At 59.3% G+C, this 18533-nt stretch overlaps 7 protein-coding genes across 7 annotated transcripts; 6 read left to right on the top strand and 1 right to left on the bottom strand.

The window, feature by feature from the left end:
* Positions 1-395: 395 nt before the first annotated feature.
* On the top strand, positions 396-1714 carry CcaverHIS019_0210680 (uncharacterized protein; the record flags this gene model as incomplete). The annotated part of the gene is made up of 4 exons (XM_060598150.1): positions 396-455; positions 630-795; positions 960-1212; positions 1399-1714. 4 exons carry the CDS (start codon positions 396-398, stop codon positions 1712-1714), a joined length of 795 nt encoding a protein of 264 aa, XP_060454972.1.
* Positions 1715-1820: 106 nt separating this feature from the next.
* On the bottom strand, positions 1821-3838 carry CcaverHIS019_0210670 (uncharacterized protein; the record flags this gene model as incomplete). The annotated part of the gene is made up of 6 exons (XM_060598149.1): positions 1821-2077; positions 2948-3130; positions 3274-3330; positions 3416-3496; positions 3531-3558; positions 3593-3838. The coding sequence occupies 6 exons, from the start codon at positions 3836-3838 to the stop codon at positions 1821-1823; spliced, it is 852 nt and encodes a 283-aa protein (XP_060454971.1).
* Positions 3839-4969: 1131 nt separating this feature from the next.
* On the top strand, positions 4970-7795 carry ypt1 (uncharacterized protein; the record flags this gene model as incomplete). Its single annotated transcript, XM_060598148.1, has 8 exons — positions 4970-5001; positions 5317-5331; positions 5727-5775; positions 5886-5981; positions 6026-6082; positions 7306-7360; positions 7396-7672; positions 7705-7795. 8 exons carry the CDS (start codon positions 4970-4972, stop codon positions 7793-7795), a joined length of 672 nt encoding a protein of 223 aa, XP_060454970.1.
* A 765-nt stretch (positions 7796-8560) lies between these two features.
* On the top strand, positions 8561-9862 carry CcaverHIS019_0210650 (uncharacterized protein; the record flags this gene model as incomplete). The annotated part of the gene is made up of 2 exons (XM_060598147.1): positions 8561-8675; positions 8778-9862. 2 exons carry the CDS (start codon positions 8561-8563, stop codon positions 9860-9862), a joined length of 1200 nt encoding a protein of 399 aa, XP_060454969.1.
* A 528-nt stretch (positions 9863-10390) lies between these two features.
* On the top strand, positions 10391-13813 carry CWH43 (uncharacterized protein; the record flags this gene model as incomplete). The annotated part of the gene is made up of 6 exons (XM_060598146.1): positions 10391-10566; positions 10621-10970; positions 11002-11101; positions 11174-11395; positions 11430-11902; positions 11934-13813. 6 exons carry the CDS (start codon positions 10391-10393, stop codon positions 13811-13813), a joined length of 3201 nt encoding a protein of 1066 aa, XP_060454968.1.
* A 341-nt stretch (positions 13814-14154) lies between these two features.
* CcaverHIS019_0210630 (uncharacterized protein) lies at positions 14155-15669 on the top strand (the record flags this gene model as incomplete). Its single annotated transcript, XM_060598144.1, has 5 exons — positions 14155-14349; positions 14406-14604; positions 14635-14738; positions 14799-14888; positions 14926-15669. The coding sequence occupies 5 exons, from the start codon at positions 14155-14157 to the stop codon at positions 15667-15669; spliced, it is 1332 nt and encodes a 443-aa protein (XP_060454967.1).
* A 504-nt stretch (positions 15670-16173) lies between these two features.
* Positions 16174-18502, top strand: fim1 (uncharacterized protein; the record flags this gene model as incomplete). Its single annotated transcript, XM_060598143.1, has 6 exons — positions 16174-16338; positions 16470-16576; positions 16678-16865; positions 16970-17363; positions 17409-17799; positions 17885-18502. The coding sequence occupies 6 exons, from the start codon at positions 16174-16176 to the stop codon at positions 18500-18502; spliced, it is 1863 nt and encodes a 620-aa protein (XP_060454966.1).
* Positions 18503-18533: the final 31 nt, after the last annotated feature.

Here is an 18533-nt window from a genome sequence, read left to right as displayed (position 1 = left end):
AGATTCACGATCACGTCTTTAATGTATGTACCATTAGATGATGGATACACGTTTTTTCCATTTTCGGCGACAGCAGGTATTCAGCAATTCAGATCTCCATGTCATACAAGGAAGGCATGCGATTCTTGTATGTTATATGTTTAATGGTTGCGCCACCCAGCACACTTTGTTCCATCCACCATTCATCTCTCTTTACTCTTCTCACCTCGTCTTTTTCCATCGCTCCTTGTCCATCCTCAATCCCCATCTCTCATCTCTGCGTCTGCACTCGACCTCCCCTCAACGCGCGAAACCAAACAAGTGATACCAAAAGCCACGTCACGCAGGCAACAACAACGACTTGGCGTTCGACCATTGCAATCTCCATTTAAAGTGCCAACTGCCAACTGCCAACCATGCCCTCGGTTCTCCTCTTCTCCGGCCTCCCGCTGGACGTGCGCGAGACGGATTTGGCGGTGAGTGGTTGGGTGAGCGAGCGTGAACGGCCGACCGAGCGGGATGGAGGGGTAGGGAGACGGGGGAGATGGGCTGTGACTGCGTATGTGTTATGCGCGACATTGCCAGATTGCGGATCGCAGAGATCCGCAAACCTTGCCCAATTCCCCGGCGTTTGTGTCTGCTGACGATAGGAACTGCTCACCGCCGAGCCGATCCGCCTCGCCCCGGCCAGTATTGCCGTCACGGCGCTGTTTAATAAGACGGCGACGTTCCTCGGTACTTTCCTCGTTGAGGTTGGATCGGATGGGGATGCGGAGCGCGTGCGTCGCCAGTTCTCGGGACAGGTCATTGATGGATGTGAGTGGCCTTCCTAAGCGTTCGTTGTCCTCGTTTCTACCACCCTTCTCTCTTCTCTCCCTCTCGGTCGCGTCGTCGCTCTTCACCTCGCCGGTAGCTCAGCGACGTTCTCAGCTCACAGCTCGTTTTACTAGTTCCACTCGCTCGCTTGCCGCTGACCTCAGCACACACCCTCGCGGTACACCACGTCCTCCCCGCCAACGCCACGCTCCCCACCACCCCTAGAGCCGTGATCCCCGCCTTTGGTACCACTGTTAAGGGCAGAATCTCTCCTGCTGCTCCCGCGCCCGTGCCGGCGCAGAAGGCCAAGTGGCCGACGGCAAAGAATGTCAAGGACGACCAGCGTGCTCCGGGACTTAGGCTCCTCTCTCGTCTTGGGAAGGGCGGCAAGGCTGGCGAGAAGGAGCGCCAGAAGATGTGAGTGTGTCCAGGTGGAGAGCGGACTATGTGGGTTGAGGCCTTGCACACCCACCCAACCCACCTCCCCATTCCCCCCTTTCTCCTCCGACAACCACCTCAGCATCCTCTTCCTCTCCCTTTTCCCACCTCCCGCTTCTTCCCAAACCCACCCTCCCTCCCGCAACTCGCCTTCTCTAACCCCAGCCTTCTCGACAAGCAGCGTAAAGCCGTCGCCAGAGCCAACCCGGGCGAGGCGCTGCTCTCGCGCCTGGCCAAACCGGCCAAGGGCAGCCCCGCGGCCAAGAAGACGGCCGCAACGGTGCAGAGCAAGAAAGCGGGGGCAAAGGGAGCTGACAAGGTGTCACGCGCAAAAAAGGCAGCCAGCAAGCCTGCGGCGATGGAGGTGGACAAAGCGCCAAAGCCCAAGGCTCTGGAGGCGGTACCCAAGGCCAAGCCGAAGACACAGCATGACCTGGACGAGGAGATGAAGGCGTACGAGCGGCAGCGGCGCTTCGCATAGTTCATGTACGAAATGCATTTTATGTACAACTTCTGCTCTTTTTGCTCTATCCCTGGCGGCCCCTCGCAGCCGTCATACAAACTACAGATGTATCGTATTAGAAATGCTACATGCGCGTGCCAGCGGCGGTGGCTCCACCACCTTCGAGGTCGCGGAGGCGCTGGCGCTCCTCCTTGACAGCGGCGAGAACCTTGGCCGCGTCCTCGACCTTGGCGTGCGCGAGGGCACGCTCGTCGTCGTGAGCCTTGTCGTGAATCGGTTCGACCGAAGCCTCGGCGATCTGCGCCTGCGCGAGGTCGGCCTTGGCCGCGGCGAGGAGCGTGTTGTTCTTGTTCGTCATGTACGAGAGGAAGATGTTCCACCCTAGGGGTTAGCGAGCTGCGCGGGATTAGAGAACGAGCGGGGAGGAAAGAGGGAGGTGAGAGGCAGTGGGAAACAACCATGGGGGCAAGCTGCGGCGAAGCGGTGCCACACGACTCGATGAGCACCGGCTGTCGACCTGCCGGTGTGACGATAAAGTGGGGTGGACGCATCGGCCGACACGTGCGTGCGGCGATGGCAGTGAGACCGCGAGACCGCCGTCGTTGGGAAAGAAGGAGGGATGAGAAGAGATCTGGAACGTGACACAGCCGATAAGGCTGGATCGAGGGCCGATCGGGGTTTGCAAAGGAGCGGACTGGGGCCCGTGGATCAAGAGTGTGGGGGATCAGAGGAGATCCGTGGGGAAAGAGGGAGAACTAGTGTGAGGCCGTCGGCGTGGCGGCGAGGACAAAAGTGGGATTGCTGTGAAGGGAATCACACGGCGACGCCACTTTGCCATTTTGATCACTTCCGAGGACCGAGGGGTCGGCGATGGTCGGCCGCCGAAGGGCAAGCGAGTCACGCGAGGCGAAAGGAGGGGTGCGGAGTGCCGAGCGAGGTGCAGGATAACGGTGAGAAGCTTAGGGCGTGTGATAGGCACCAACACACTACCACGCCACATTTGTTTCGATCGCCAGTTTCGCACCAGTGCCACTCGCCTCGCAGTCACCCGCCACACGCCTCACGTCCCCTGCCACCGACCTCGCGTCACACATAGTTCAACCCCACTGTGTCACCCCTGTGGCACTTGGCACAATTACCACCATGCCACCATTCAACCATGCCACGCCACAATCCTTCGCACCATCGAGGCTTGGCACCGCCACAGCCTAAAAAAAAAACACGAAAAAACAGGCAGCACGCAACACTCACCGAGTCCGACCGTCTGGTGCACCAACAGCCGGTGGTGCAGCGGAACCCAGAGGAAGTTGACGATCTGGGTGGGCGCAAACACGGCTACACACTTCGAGTAGGCTCCTGGGAAGGCAAAGTGGACAAGCTCGGCCACTTGGTCGCCCGTCTTGCCCTCCATCATGCCCGTCCAGCTCCAGAACGCTGGTGTCAGTTGTGGATCGCGATTGTTGAGATGTGTGGCAAATCAGAGTGGAAGTTCCAGGGAAGCGGAGCGGCGTGGGGTGCCTCTTCAACGAAAATGCCCCAACCGCGGAATGTATCGCCCAGCGACGCGTTTCACTCACTGGTCACGATGAAGGGTCCCCACACGAGCTGGTCGAGGCTAACTTTGGCGCCGAGAGCTAGTATCAGCGCGATGCGATCCGTGCAGGGTGGAGGGAAGGGTGACGCCTATCTAGGGTCGGGCCGGCGCAGCCAAAGACTCACTAGCCCACTTGTTGGCAAACTTGACTTTGTCGAGGCGTACGAGCCAGTTGTGTGCGAGCGGTGCAAGGACGAGTGCGCCGTCTGGAATTAGCAGAGTCGTGGGGAAGGAACTCACACACTGCCTGGCGGGCGGCACGGGTCGGCTAGGCATCAGCGAGGGAAGATGGAGGTACTCACGTTATAGGCGAGCGTAACGTCGTCTTCAACGGGGCCGTAGCCGTCAGGCTGAGGTACAGCGTCGGGGGAGACCCGCCGCCCCTCGATGCCAAACTGCGCAATGGCGTCGCCGACAAAGAACATGGTGCCGGACGTGACCATCTTGGTACGGAGGGGACGGGCGGCGAGCTGAGCAAGGTATCCCTGCCAGAGACGTGAGACGCCGCGCCGAGTAGCGAGGGTTGCGTTGTTGAGCGTAGCGTTCATGGTGGCGGGGTATCGGGATCGCGATGGGAAGGAGTAGAGAACAGTTGAGAGAGCAACCGTCGTTCGGATGTCGATGTGTCCTTTATTCTGTCATCTGGATGGTGTATTTGTAGATGATTGGTATTTTTGTGTGGGGTCACCTTCTGCGGGGTAGCACCAGCACCTGGGCGCATGCGTCGGCCGTGGCCCTCGGTGATGAGGGATGATGTCGACGGGTGATGGGGCGAGTGAGGGAAGGATGGATGGATCGAGGGTGGCGTCGGCGGAGGTCACTAGCGCACGGATAGAGAGACTTGTCACGGAGGGTGTGTGAGCGGGATGGCTGCGGATTGAACCAAACAGTTCAAACAGTGAGCGGGTAAGCGGGCAGGGTGGCGAGTGTGGCCAAAGCAATAGTGATGTAGAAACGATTCGGACGAAATCTTTGTTTCAGTTTCGCACACGCCTCCAACACAAATTAGCCTTTAGCCCACAATGGCCACCCTCCCCCTGAAGGCGGTCGCGTCGGAACCCGAATGCGGCCGCATCACCCCGAATCCACCCTTTCGAGGCCCCACAATTGAGTGAGCATTGGGGGCGATGTGGGAATGGGAGTATGTTGAAGTGTGCATTTACAGCCACTGCCAAGAAATGGAGTGTGTTAGTTTTGAATGGGATGGGATCGGTTGGGAAATATGTTCCAGTCCTGGTTTGAATAGAATGAAAGATATGCGAGATTGTAAGATAGCGATAGCCGGTGTCATTCTGGTCATGTGGTCCATCCCGATCCTTTGTTGAATCCATTTAACTATCACTTTAGCTCTGTGCCTCTCTCTGTCTGTCCTCTATCGTCATCCTCACCAATTCACCAAACCAAAGATGCCTCAACCGATCAACCTCCGCTCTTGCATCAAGAAAAAAAAACACTCCACTCTTTATTACATAATCCAACGCGATTAAGATGCCACAGGTGGAAGACGTCAAAACACCGCCAGAAGCGCTAATGTGCCTGACGTAGACCTGACCGCGATGAGCCTGATCCCACTCCCCTCCCTCGCTCGGCTCGGGAGCAACTTGAGCTCCCCGAGCGTCATTGAGCACTCACTCAAAGTGCGGTGCAAACAAAGGACCACCCAAGGTACCCTATACCCTATGCTCAAGGCGCAGCGCAGCTTAGTCACAGGGTGAGAGAGGATGACCCGACCCCTTTGCCCGTAATCCATAACCCATAGGCACCCCACGCCCAACCAACCGTACCAACAGTCCCAACAGTCCAAAACTCCCTTCCCTGCGTAGGTTCTGCCACGCCACGCCACGCCACAGCCACGGCCATCCCCCAACCATGCACTCCACCTTGTACCTCTGTAATCACCACCAACCACTCGCTCACCACCATTCATCTCTTGCTCAACACTCTTCAATTCCCACATTTAACAAATCCACTTGACTCGGTCATCCCCACATCGACCGACTAGATTCACCCACTCCTGTTCCCACAGACAACTACTTTATCCGTACGTCGCTCCACACTACTTGGCCCCTTCGTCATCGCTTTCCCCCGAACCCACGCTGATACATTCGCCCTCGTCAACTTGCGTATGTCGCCGCACCCCACCTTCCTTTCGTCGATGTGCACTTGTCTCACGCTCCCATAACCCCCTACCGCCACCTTTCCTGGTCCTTCTCACTCGGCTACGCTTCCTACTGATATTGCCACCCGCTGCGCCGTGGCTCCACGCACATCATACTCGCCACCCAACGCGTCATTTTCTGCATACGCGCCGTCCCATTACCCACGCCCCGCCCCGACTCGCGCATCTCACACCCCTATTCATCCTCTCCAACCTCCCCCTGTCCGCTGTTGTTGCATTCTCATCGCAATCGCCGATACACACTTCACACGCAACAGACCTGTAGCCACCATGTCTGCGACTGCCGAGTACGACTACCTCTTCAAGGTAGGTATATCAAGGTGCAGGGGCGCAACGAACTGCTCCTCGGTCGCGAAGACGCGCTCGGGCGCCCCTGGCCCATCACTCCGACAAACGCGGACTGACTCATTACCCAGCTTCTCCTCATCGGCGACTCTGGTGTCGGCAAGTCTTGCTTGCTGCTCCGCTTCGCCGACGACACCTACACTGAGAGCTACATCTCGACCATTGGCGTGAGTTGGTCCTGATCACACGTCCAGCAGCAGCTGACACCCAGGTCGACTTCAAGATCCGTACCATTGACCTCGAGGGCAAGACTGTCAAGCTCCAGATCGTGCGTGGTTCCCCTACCCTCTCCCCCCCACGCACTCAGCGAGTTTAAGCTGACCCCGCTCTTCCCGACCCCCGACTTACCCTTTCCTCCCCATCTCATCTCACTCAACCCTCTCAATTCTCTTCTCTCACCCCATCCGACAATCGCGACTCACCCCCGACTCGGACTGACCTGGCGCGCTCTACTGCTGCTCGTGTCTCGCTCCTGCTGTTGGTGAACATTGCCTGTGGGCTTGTCAATGGCTCGTCTCTGATCGTGTCGCTCCGCCAAACCTCGCCCTGTGGGCCCGGCTTGCGTGTCATTGCGTTTCCTGCCGCACCTCGGCCTGTCAACTGTCGCATTCACCCGACTGTAAACTGTCGTTTCGGCTTGTCAAACTCAAATCGCGCCTGTGGTATCGCTGCACTTTCCATCTTGCCATCGCCACTCACTTGGTCCGTCGTGATTCTTCCCTTCGTCAATCTTGGTCTCAATTCCCCCCTCCCCCCCCGCTTTAATGGCTCAACTCTCGGTTCCGACTATCCGCACTCACTTCATTCACTCTCGGCATCTGGCGCTCTCTGACCCTCTGTTGGCTGTTGCTGCTGGCTGTTTGTTGTGTCGTGTGTGCGCAATCCGACTCCGATCCGCTCTCGAATCGTGTTGTCAACGTGTGTCGAATCGTCAACCGTGTATCGTCGACTCTTTTTTGGTCATAATCATCGTCCTCTTGGTGTTGTCGTCGTTCCCTCGGTCGTCACCCCTGTTTGTGCAACCTCCCTCGCGGTGTTGGTTTTCCCTCGCCTGTGTTGTTGGATCGCCCTCCCGCTTCCGCCTGTTGTCTTGTTGTTATCACCCGGTCCGATTGGTGTCAACACGCTGTCGTCGTCGTCGTCTTAATCGTCTGGTGTTGTCGAAACTGCCCCTTCGGTATTGTCAACTTTCCGTCCGATTTCTTGGGTCCTCGTCCGATTTCTTGGTCAACGGTTCCTCTTCAATCCCGGTCAAACTCCAATCTCCGATTCTGCACTCGCTGCACTTGCGCGAACGGCTCTGTCGATGCTGCTTTCAACTCCCAACCTCGTCCGCCTATGAATCCTGGCGTGTATTTCGGTATATTCCGTACGCACTTTCCCCCTGCCGCTTATATCTGGGCTCCACTGTCCACATTCTTCACCGTCACTATTCCTTTTCGCGCACCGCCCCGCAACCATTCCTCGTACTTTTTTTTGTTTCACAAACAGTGGGACACTGCCGGACAGGAGCGCTTCCGCACCATCACGTCGTCTTACTACCGCGGTGAGTTCATCAATGTCTTCAACGCTGATAATCAGGGGCCCACGGCATCATCGTCGTCTACGACGTGACGGACAGCGACACGTTCGCCAACGTCAAGCAGTGGCTGCAGGAGATTGACCGCTACGCCGTCGAGGGTGTCAACAAGCTGCTCGTGGGCAACAAGTCGGATCTTGCGACCAAGAAGGTCGTCGACTACGCGGCCGCCAAGGCATTTGCTGACGAGCTCGGCATCCCCTTCCTGGAGACGTCTGCGAAGAACGCCACCAACGTTGAGCAGGCTTTCCTGACCATGTCGAAGCAGATCAAGGACCGGTATGTGAGCATTGGGGCGCGACTGACAACAGCATGGGCTCCAACTCGATGGGCGGCGGGCCGAAGCAGAAGATCAACGTCGGCCAGAACGTTGAGCAGAAGTCGAGCGGCGGATGCTGCTAAGCGGGCGGAGGGTCACGGTATCTGCCGCGCGGTGGCCGTGTCCTGGCTCGTACGAGGCGGGGTCTTGTTGCTGCAGCGGCGTCTTAGATGGGAGGCACTGTCACGCAGTGCTGGCGTCTCTTATGGGCGCTGTAGGCGCAGTCTTTGTATATACGAATGAACCCCGGTTCATGCCAAGGCCGGCCAGGCGGGTGATGATGGGCGCGCGAGAGCACTCTGGCGGGCATGTGCCGACGGCCCAGGGTCAGGCTGCTAACGCAGTAGATCAGGAAAATTGGATACGTGGGGTGTGGCTCGCAACAAGCACGCCGCATGCACGGCAGCCTGGCAAGACGTGAAAACCCAAGGCTAGGTCTCGGGTGGTCCTGGCTGGCCGTGAGAAGTCTCATGGAGCTCGAACTGACGGCGCCGCTCCCACCAAGTTGCAAGATGGCGATGGCAACTGCTAATCTTGGGTGAGATATATCGATTGAGGTGATCCAATGCCACGCCACACTGTTAGCGAGATCAACGTGTCCCGTGCCGTCCCACCTTCTAAGCGACAAACATAACCCCACTGTATGTCCCAGGTCCCTCATGCTCAGTCTACTGAATCACTTTGTGGGGGATTGACTCTCGGAGCTCTGCTAAGGTGGCGGATACCGCGTGGCTATCAGCTCGGCAAGTTATGTTCGGTTGGTGGGATATTCACCGACCGAGATGCCCACAATGCGTAGGTACATAAGCAAAAGTAGTGATGCTGGTATCGTTGACTCCCCAAGCACCATGGCGAACGATACTAGCATTAACGGGCGCCTCATGAACGGTACATGCGGGCGCAAGAGCACTCGCAGTGTGCCGGAGTTCACGGATGACGACCTGGCTGCGTTCACTGAGCTCTGTGAGTTCAGGCCCAAATCCCCGTTCAACCCCACCTCCCATCAATGCAACCAACCCCCTCATCCCCCCCTCTCTTTCCCTCACTTCCCGGAACTGACAGAAGGCTCGCAGCAGACCAATGCCGCAGACTATCCCCTCGTCTCCGAGATCACTTCCAACGTACCGATCTACGACGCCTCCACCCTCCTCACATCTGACCGCGACATAACTATGGACGAGCTTCACTCTGCCCTTCTCTCCGGACCCGGCCTGTTCGTGATCCGCTCCGCCTTCGACCCAGCTGTAATCGACCGCGCCTCTTCGGCTTTTGACACTATCATTACCAGCGAGAAAGTCGCCGGTAAAGGAGGAGGCGACCACTTTGCGACCCCCGGAGCAAACGATAGAATCTGGAACAGTTTCCAGAAACACGCATTGACGGACCCGACCTCCTTCGTGGAATACTACGCGAACCAACTCCTTTCCCTTGCGGCTGAAGCATGGTTGGGGCCAGGATACGCGATAACGGCGCAGACCAACATTGTCCGGCCGGGCGGAAAGGCACAAGAACCACACCGAGACTACCACCTCGGATTTCAAGCTGCCGAAGTGGTGGCCCGATTTCCCGCCTCCGCGCAAGTTGCATCGGCCCTCCTAACTCTCCAGGGAGCGATTGCACATAGCGATATGCCTCTCACTTCAGGTCCCACCCTCCTGCTTCCCCACTCCCACAAGTACGAGGCAGGATTCTTGGCTTATCGAGACCCCCGTTTCCGCGCTATCTTTGAACAGAAGAGAATCCAGCTGCCCCTCCAAAAGGGCGACGCACTATTCTTCAACCCCGCCCTCGTCCACGCCGCCGGAAGTAATATGACCTCGGAGGTTCAGCGTAGTGCGAACCTCGTTCAGGTCAGTGCGGCGTGGGGTAAACCCATGGAGAGCGTGGACCGGAGCGCCATCGTCAAGGCGGTTTGGGCCGAGTTGGCGGCTTTCTGGGAGCAAGCTGGAGAGGGAGAGAAAGACGCCCTGCTTGCCGCCGTGCCGGACGCGTACTCGTTTCCTACGAATTTGGATCGTGATCCTCCTCCTATTGGGGGTCACTGTCCTCCGACACAGAAGGAGCGAGTAGCCAAGGGTTTGGAGGAGGGTGTGGATGCCGTGGAGATGGGACGGCGGATTGACGCGTACGACGAGATAAGGCGCGCGTAGTTGTTTGAGAGATGTCACCCGAACTCGAACTGGTGATTTGAGCAATGCACATTATCGTCTCACCTTATCTCCGCAATCCACGGGGCTGTATGCATGTCCGCAATCTACGGCCCACGAGGCCATGAGGTGGTGCACATGGCAGCTATATGGCAACAAGGTTTTGTAGTGTTGCATGTTGCATGTTGCATCCGGGTAGGGTGAGGGTAAGGAGCAAGGGAAATGCACGGCTCTTGGCGTTGTTAGATTGTCTATTGGTATACGTCATCGAATCGAGGCGTTGACCGGGACCCGCGGTCTACAAGTCGCGTCCCACCCCCTTCCCAGGCTATCCTATCCGGCTCCTTGACTTTACCTAAGTGTCCAAAACCAATACCCAACATCTTGGCTTTTCTCATCCACAACGTTCTCTTCACAACACAATCATTTGGTTCGTCGCTCTCCCTCGCGCTTCGGCGACAGCCACCCTTCCACCCCTCCATCAACACCCAGTCACCACCCCATCCAGTACCAATTCGCACCCTAATCCCCATGGCAACCCTCCTAGCCGTGCCGGGCGCCCTCGTGCCGCGCGCACATACCGCGCTATCCGCGGCGGCGTTTGTCCTCGCCCTCACCGCGGCATACCTTGGCGGGATATGGGAAGCTCTGTGCGAGAACAGCGTCGCCAAGTGGCCCGACGAATGGTTCCCCTCCGTCTCCGCGACGTAAGTCTTCCCTGGGCCAGGACGCACTCGTGTCGCTATCCTCGCTGACCCCAGGATCGGCGACCATGCCGCCTCACGCGCACCCTTCCACATCGCTATCGCATTAACCGCCTTTCCGCGTTTCGCCCTCCTCGCACTGCAATGGGTCGCGCACCGGTACCCCCCTCGTGGGCGGGAGGCCGCGCACGCCCTCTCAAACGTCTCGAGCCCAACCTCAACAGCCCATACTGGCTCGAGAGGGGCATTACGGAACCGGAAACACGCTAATGATGAGGCAGGGCCCGTGCCGGAACATGAGGATGCCGTCGCGCCTGCAGGGTGGGCAGACGTCGAGGCCATGTGTGGGCTCGGGCGGACGTTCTGCTGCGGAGGGTGGATGTTTATTACCTCGCGCGATCAGCATGGTGCGCTTTGTCATGATTGCGGCTGACGCAGACTTGCACGACCTGTTTATGATTGTCTATCTTGTTCTCAATGTGCCGTGGATGGTGCTCTCGACGCTGCACTCTACGACGCAGCAGGCGCGTCGGTGGCGGTGAGTGTGTCTCCCCTCTTCCCTTCCCTTTCCCCCACACCCCAAGAACCCCGCACTCGCGGCTGACACCAGCACCATCACTGCCGCAGGCTTCATTCTCTCCATCCCGCCACTCATTTACTTCTTCATCAAGCACAGCGTGCGCCGCATCCCCGGCGCATACACTCAATACGCGTTCTTCGAATGGGGTCTCGTGTTCTGGGACGTGGCGTTCGACGCCGGCTGCCTCTACGAGCTCGGCCACCTCCAGGTGCGCATCGTGGACACGACCCGCGGCGACGAGCCGCACAAGGGGTGGGTACGGGCGTAGCCTATGTATTGATAATAGCGCCAACGGCGGGCTATACGTCGCACCTGTCCCCAATTCACGTCCCCGCATCGAGGAGGACTGGACCGCGCACCCGTCCCTGCCAAGCCGCCTCCCCAACCCCATGTTCTTCGCGTACTTGAGCGACGTGTGGTTCGCAACCGTATTCTGGACTCTCTTCACCGGCGTCAGCGTCCAGCTGTTCTACTGGAGCGTGTGGAGCCTCTCCCTCACGGGAAGTGAGCTTGCTGTCCTCATCAACCTCACCCCGCACATCATGAGCCGGCGTAACTACCGCGCATACGCCATGTCGCGCGAGGGCCAGTTCTCGCACCGCGCTATCATGTGCGGCCTCGGGCTGGGATGCTACGCGCTGCCCAGCGTGTCGGCGCGCTTCCTCTGCGTCGCGGGCGCGGTGTGGTGCGCTTGGTGCATGTTCATGGCCGACACGATGCGCGTCCGTGGCTCACCCGAGATGACCGCGCAGGCCAAAAGTGAGCCTATTCGAGAACTCGCTGACACCAGTCTTCATCACCGGCCTTCTCATCTGCATGCTCGGCAAGTACCTGTGCCACTCGAACAACCCGTTCTGGGCGATCGTGAACGAAGACAGCGGGGGATGGAACAAGACTGGCCTGCTCCTCTCCGCCATCGCCCTTGCTGAGTACTACTACCGGCCGAACAGCCTCTTCCCCGCACCTCCAGTCAGCGCGACGCTCAAGGACAAGCCCGAGCCCGCCGATGTGGTCACGACGCGTGGGCAGCGCTACGCCATCACTCTCGGTCTCGGCGCCCTCATCCACCTCCTCCAGACCTTCGTCTGTGATCCGGGAACGATCATTGCCTGGGCCTGGACCGGATACCCAGCCACGGGTCCCATGCTCCACCCGTGGGGAGGCGTCACCATGGCCGTGGCGACGGCCGGCGCGCTGGTCGGCTTTGACGCCTTGTCCCCGGCCACATGGCTCATTCCCTTCCCCGCGGCGGCGGCACTCTTCCGTCAAGACTGGGTTGGGTACGCTGGTGGCCTCGTGCTCGTGTTCTACCTGGTGGCGATCGTTCCGACACTCTTCCGGGCCGCTTCAGCCCTCCCTCCCTCGGCATGGGGTTACGCGGGCGCGTGGCTCGCGTTCCTCGACGTTGCGTCAGTCTTCACGGTCGCGTACGCGTTCGTGCCGTTCGGCTGGATCCTGCGCGAGAGAAGCGATCTCATCATGGCCATGCTTCTCGTCCCATTGCCGTTCGCCCTGAGCGCTGCTCGTGCTCTCCAGCCTTCCCTCCCCGGCCGCAACGCCCTGCAACCCCGCAGCGCCGCGCGCGTGCGCAACGTTGGGCGCTGGAGCGCCATTGCAGCCGTCTTCCTGGGAATCGGCGGCCTACTCACAGGCTTTGAGCGCGCAGCCGTCTCGGCCGGCCCCGAGAACCGTCCAACACCCTACTTCCCAGAGCACAACATCTTTACCGGCGGCATCTACACGGTGCACTTTGGCATCGATGAGCCGGGGCGGGACAGCCAGCGCCGTATCGCGTCCCTCGTCGAAGAGATGCAGGTCGACGTGCTGGGTCTGCTCGAGACTGACCTCCACCGTTTCGTCTACGGCAACCGCGACCTCACGCGCTACATGGCCGAGGAGCTGGGGTACTATGTCGACATAGGCCCTGGACCAAACCAGCACACATGGGGCGCCGCGCTGCTCTCCAAATTCCCCATTCTGAACAGCACACACCACCTCCTGCCCTCACCGCATGGCGAGCTGGCGCCTGCAATCCACGCTACTTTGGATATACACGGCCAGCGCGTTGACGTGATCGTCTCGCATAATGGACAAGAGGAGGACCCGCTCGACCGCGAGCTGCAAACCCGCGCACTCGCGGATATGCTCCATCTTACGGGCGACACGCCGACAGTGTTCCTGGGGTATCTGGTGACGCGCATTGGCGCTGAGCCGCCCAACCCCTACGGCCTGCTGTTCAACGACCACTCTGGCCTGATCGACGTCGAGACTCTCGACCGCTGGCGCTGGTGCGAGTACATTGGTTTCCGTGGACTGTGGCGCATCGCCTTCGCCCGCCTCGAACACGGCACCGTGACCGACACCGAGCTCCAGGTGGCAAAGTTCATTCTCCCCCTCCCAGGCCAGAAAGTCAAGTACGCGCCCGAGGGCCAGCTGTACTGGCACATTGCCGAGAACGACATCCCCGAGCCTTGGCGCATGCCAAAGCAGTTCAGGGACAAGGGCGTGCGTGGACACGTGTACCGGATCTGGGACGGGCCCCTTTACTACCTCCCGCCTTTGCATAGTGGTGTGCGCGCTTACGGCCTGGACAACCGCACGGACTGGCCGCCAGCCGAAGCAGAGGCAGATATGCAGATTGCGCGCGAGCAGGGCACGGCGGTCGAGTAGGCGAGTAGGATGCATGTCGTAGATGGAGTATTAATGCACCGGTTGCTTTCCAGTGAAGAGCAATGGCCGCGGAGTAGTCACGTTTTCCACCTGTTCCCACACAAGCAATCTAGACCTTCACACGGACCATCAGTTTGGCCCACTCCGACATTCCTATCCTGTGCATCATGAAATCTCCACTGGCTCGACGGTGGGCATACAGGCCAGAACGGGTCGGCGATTTTCCTCCGGCGATCCGGCGACCGGCGCCGGTTCCATCACGGACGGATGATGCACCGAGCGTTTTGGCATCAAAACCCCCATCCCAACCAAGCATGCATTACAACCCCCACCAATCAATCATGACCAACAAGACTACACTTGCAGGTCGCGTAGGAATCGTCGGTACTGGCCACCGTGCGCGGCTGTACAATTCGGCGGTGACGGCGCGCGGGTCGCACGTCGTCGCGTTGTGCGATACAAACCCCGCCAGGCGGGCGGTCCATAACCGCATGCTGGAGGAGGCGGGGTGTGCGCGCGCCAAGGAGTACGATGCGGTGAGCTTGTCCTTCTCTCTGGTTACGCTTACCACCCCCGCCGACACTGACACCAGGCCGACTTCGAGCGCATGCTCGACGAGATGGCGCTCGATGTTCTCGTCGTGACCACTGTTGACGCGACACACGACTTGTACATCGTCCCCGCGCTTCACAGGGGTATCCGCGTGCTTACGGAGAAGCCTATGACCACTGATGTTCCCAAGTGTCGCCGGATCCTCGATGCTGTAAGCGAGACGGGCGGTAGCATGCAGGGTGAGTCTCTTTTGGGTGTGCTGACCCCAGTGCTCTTCAACTATCGCTACAACCCTGTCCACTGGAAGGTCGAGGAGCTTGTTTCCAGCGGCGCGATCGGTAACGTAAAGAGCGTGCACTTTGAGTGGCTCCTTGTGCGTCCGCCCTCCCACCCCATCGCTCTCAACCCCAACCTCCCCACCCGCTGAGACCAGGACACGGTGCATGGTGCAGACTACTTCCGTCGCTGGCACCGGTACAAGGAGCGCTCTGGCGGCCTGATGGTGCACAAGTCGAGCCACCACGTAAGCAGACTGTGTTTCAACGCGCAGCTGACACCAGTTCGACCTCGTCAACTTCTGGATCAACGCCAAGCCCAAGTCTGTGTTTGGCATGGGTCGGCTGGCATTCTACGGCTCCCAGGCCGGTGCGAAATCGGGCTGGGCGCGTTCGTACAATCGAGCACGTGGTGCTCCCGAGGCTGCCACTGACCCATTCGCGATCGACCTCGAAGCGGAACCCTCCCTCAAGTCGCTGTATGCCGACGCGGAGGGATGCGACGGCTACCACAGGGACATGAACGTGTTCGCACCCGACATCACGATCGAAGACGACATGGGCTTACTGGTGCGCTACGACTCGGGCGCAACCATGACGTACCACCTCACAGCGTATTCCCCATGGGAGGGGTACCGGGTCATGATAAATGGTGACCAGGGGCGACTGGAGCTCGAGGTAGTTGAGAGCTCGCACCGGGACCCTATTACTCGGGAGGGAGTGACGCATGGGGACAAGGAATTACCTAACGCTGGCGGTGTCTCGCTTAGTATCCAGAAGTTGTGGGGCCGGCGAGAGGAGGTTCCCGTCGTCATGGGGGAGGGCGGGCATGGCGGCGGCGACGAGGCCATGCTCGACCAGCTCTTCGGTCCACGTCCGGGAGCCGAGGTGGTTAGTACGCCCGTCGAGAGGTTGAGTGCCAATGAGGTCGATGGGGCGCTGGCTATGGCTGTGGGGCTTGCTGCTAATGAGAGCTTTAGGACTGGCAAGCTCGTAGAGATTGACGAGCTGCTTGGTGTTGTGCTGTAGCCTTTGTCTTGTGATGCAAGTGTTGTTCCGTTGCGAGGGAGCTGTGAGTAGAGCACCTCCAGTTGAGAGGGGTTAGTCAATGACTAGATGAAACGATGTAGAGGACTGTATGCATGAGTCGAGCCACGCAATATGTGCAAGGCAGCACCATGCAGCGGAGACGATGTGCGGACGCTGTAGAAGGTTGTCACTTTGTTTCTGTGGCCACATGGCCACAATGGTTCTGTTGACAATACAAACAAAATGTAATATCATCCATACCCTAACGTGAACAATACTATACTGTAGTCGTTCCTTTAGGCTGGATGACAGCATACAGGAATCCATTAATGGCTTACGCAACGGCAAGTGAGCGAAAATGCTTCCGTCATGATGCGGCTTCCGCGCCATGACGCATACACCGTTCACCGCAGTATCGCCCTGTTCCTGTTCTCGTTGTTAACATCCATCTCGTTGTTCTTCTCCCATCCTCCATCCCCACTCCCCAACCCCACTCCGATCATCATGCAGGCCATCAAGCTGAGCAAGAAGTACCCCGAGTTCAAGCAGGAGGAGATTTTCGACCTCATCAACCGCTTCCACCAGATCGACATTGATGGGACAGGCGGCGTTGAGAAGGCAGCGGTTATTTCGGCACTGCAGCACAGCGGCGACGCCGACTACGACTCGGTTCGTCCTCCCTTCTCCTCTCCCCCCCCCCCCCCCCCCCCTCCCCCTCCCCTATTCCCATCCCTCTTCCCCCAGCCCAACCTCCGTTCCCCCATCATATTCTGAGAGGGAAGAGTGTGAACTTACCCCAGGCCCGTGAAACGCTCAAGCGCGTCGACGTAGACTCGTCAGGCAAGGTTGCCGTCGAGGACTGGGTACAGCTTCACTCGCTACTGCGGGCAAGTAAGAACCAGCCTGTGTGAGTGTGCTTGTTCGGTCGCCGAGGTCATCGCCACCTACAGTGTTGAACATAGCTGTCCACCTGCGCGCCTGCTTACTGCACTGCTGCGCTCACACCAGCATCTCGTCCAACAAGGGCCGCATTGCCGTCACGGGCACGGCTGGCACAGGTACCAAGCACACGATCAACGAGGATGAGCGCACGTCGTTTACCGACCACATCAACGGCGTGCTGGCCGGCGATCCAGACGTCGGGCACCGCCTCCCGATCGCGACCCACACGATGCAGCTGTTCGACGAGGTGCAGGGTGAGTACCGGACTCGAGGGCGCAGCCCGACGTCATGCCGCCGTCGCCCCTTCCCCCCCGGCCCCTCCCACACAGGCATCGCCTGACTTGGCGCTAACGCCCAGACGGCCTGATCCTCTGCAAGCTGATCAACGACTCGGTGCCCGACACGATCGACGAGCGTGTTCTCAACAAGCCCAAGAAGGGCAAGCAGCTGAACGCGTTCCAGATGACTGAGAACAACAACATCGTCATCTCGTCGTCCAAGGGTATCGGCTGCTCGGTTGTCAACATTGGTCCCAGCGACATCGAGGAGGGCCGCGAGCACCTCATCCTCGGTCTGATCTGGCAGATTATCCGCCGCGGTCTCCTCGCCAAGATCGACATCAAGCTCCACCCCGAGATGTACCGCCTCCTTGAGGACGGCGAGACGATGGAGGAGTTCCTCCGCCTTCCGCCCGACCAGATCCTCCTCCGCTGGTTCAACTACCACCTCAAGGCTGCCAACTGGAACCGCCGGTGCGTCCTCCGCTAGACTCTACGCCGCTCAAATACTAATGACAGCGTCGAGAACTTCAGCAGAGACGTGTCGGACGGCGAGAACTATACAATCCTGCTCAACCAGCTGCGCCCCGACGAGTGCACCACCGCACCCATCCAGACTCGCGACCTGCACCAGCGCGCAGAGGAGGTGCTGCAGGGCGCGGACCGCATCGGCTGCCGCCGCTTCCTCACGCCAAACGGTATGGTGAGCGGGAACCCCAAGCTCAACCTTGCCTTTGTGGCCAACCTGTTCAACACTTGGCCTGGTCTCGACCCGCTCGACGAGAACGAGGCGCCACCCGAGATTGAGGACTTTGACGCCGAGGGCGAGCGCGAGGCTCGTGTGTTCACGCTCTGGCTCAACTCGCTCGACGTCGAGCCGGGAGTTTACAACCTGTTCGAGAACCTCAAGGTGAGTTTGGGAGTCATTGACAGCGCAAACAGGCGCTCGAGCGGGCTGCAGGATACATGGCTGGTCGGACAGTGCTAACTTGTAGGACGGTACAGTCCTTCTCCAGGCGTTCGACAAGGTGATTCCCGGGTCGGTCATCTGGCGGCGCGTCAGCAAGCCCAAGGAGGGCCAGGAGCTGTCGCGCTTCAAGGCAGTCGAGAACACGAACTACGCTGTCGACCTGGGCAAACAGAACGGCATGCACCTCGTCGGCATCCAGGGCTCGGACATTGTTGACGGGACGCGCACTCTCGTCCTCGGTCTCGTGTGGCAGCTGATGCGCATCAGTATCACGCAGACGCTCGCACAACTCAGCCGCGGCGGTCGTGCTGTCACCGACCAGGACATGGTGCGCTGGGCCAACGACACTGTCAAGAAGGGCGGCAAGAGCAGCACGATGCGCAGCTTCAAGGACCCGAGCCTCAGCAACGCCGTCTTCTTCCTTGACCTCCTCAACGGCGTCAAGCCTGGCATTGTCGACTACTCGCTCGTGTCGAGCAGCAGCGCCGAAGAGGACAAGCGTCTCAACGCCAAGCTCGCCATCTCGATTGCACGTAAGCTCGGCGCACTCATCTTCCTCGTGCCAGAGGACATTGTCGAGGTGCGCCCACGCCTCATCCTCACGTTTGTTGGTGCGCTGTGGGCCGCGTCGTCGGGCGCCTAAACGAAATAGGATGATCTGCAGACACGATAAC

This window comes from Cutaneotrichosporon cavernicola (genome assembly GCF_030864355.1).
Source record: "Cutaneotrichosporon cavernicola HIS019 DNA, chromosome: 2".
Lineage (NCBI taxonomy): Eukaryota > Fungi > Basidiomycota > Tremellomycetes > Trichosporonales > Trichosporonaceae > Cutaneotrichosporon > Cutaneotrichosporon cavernicola.
This window is presented reverse-complemented; position numbering and strand designations above follow the sequence as displayed.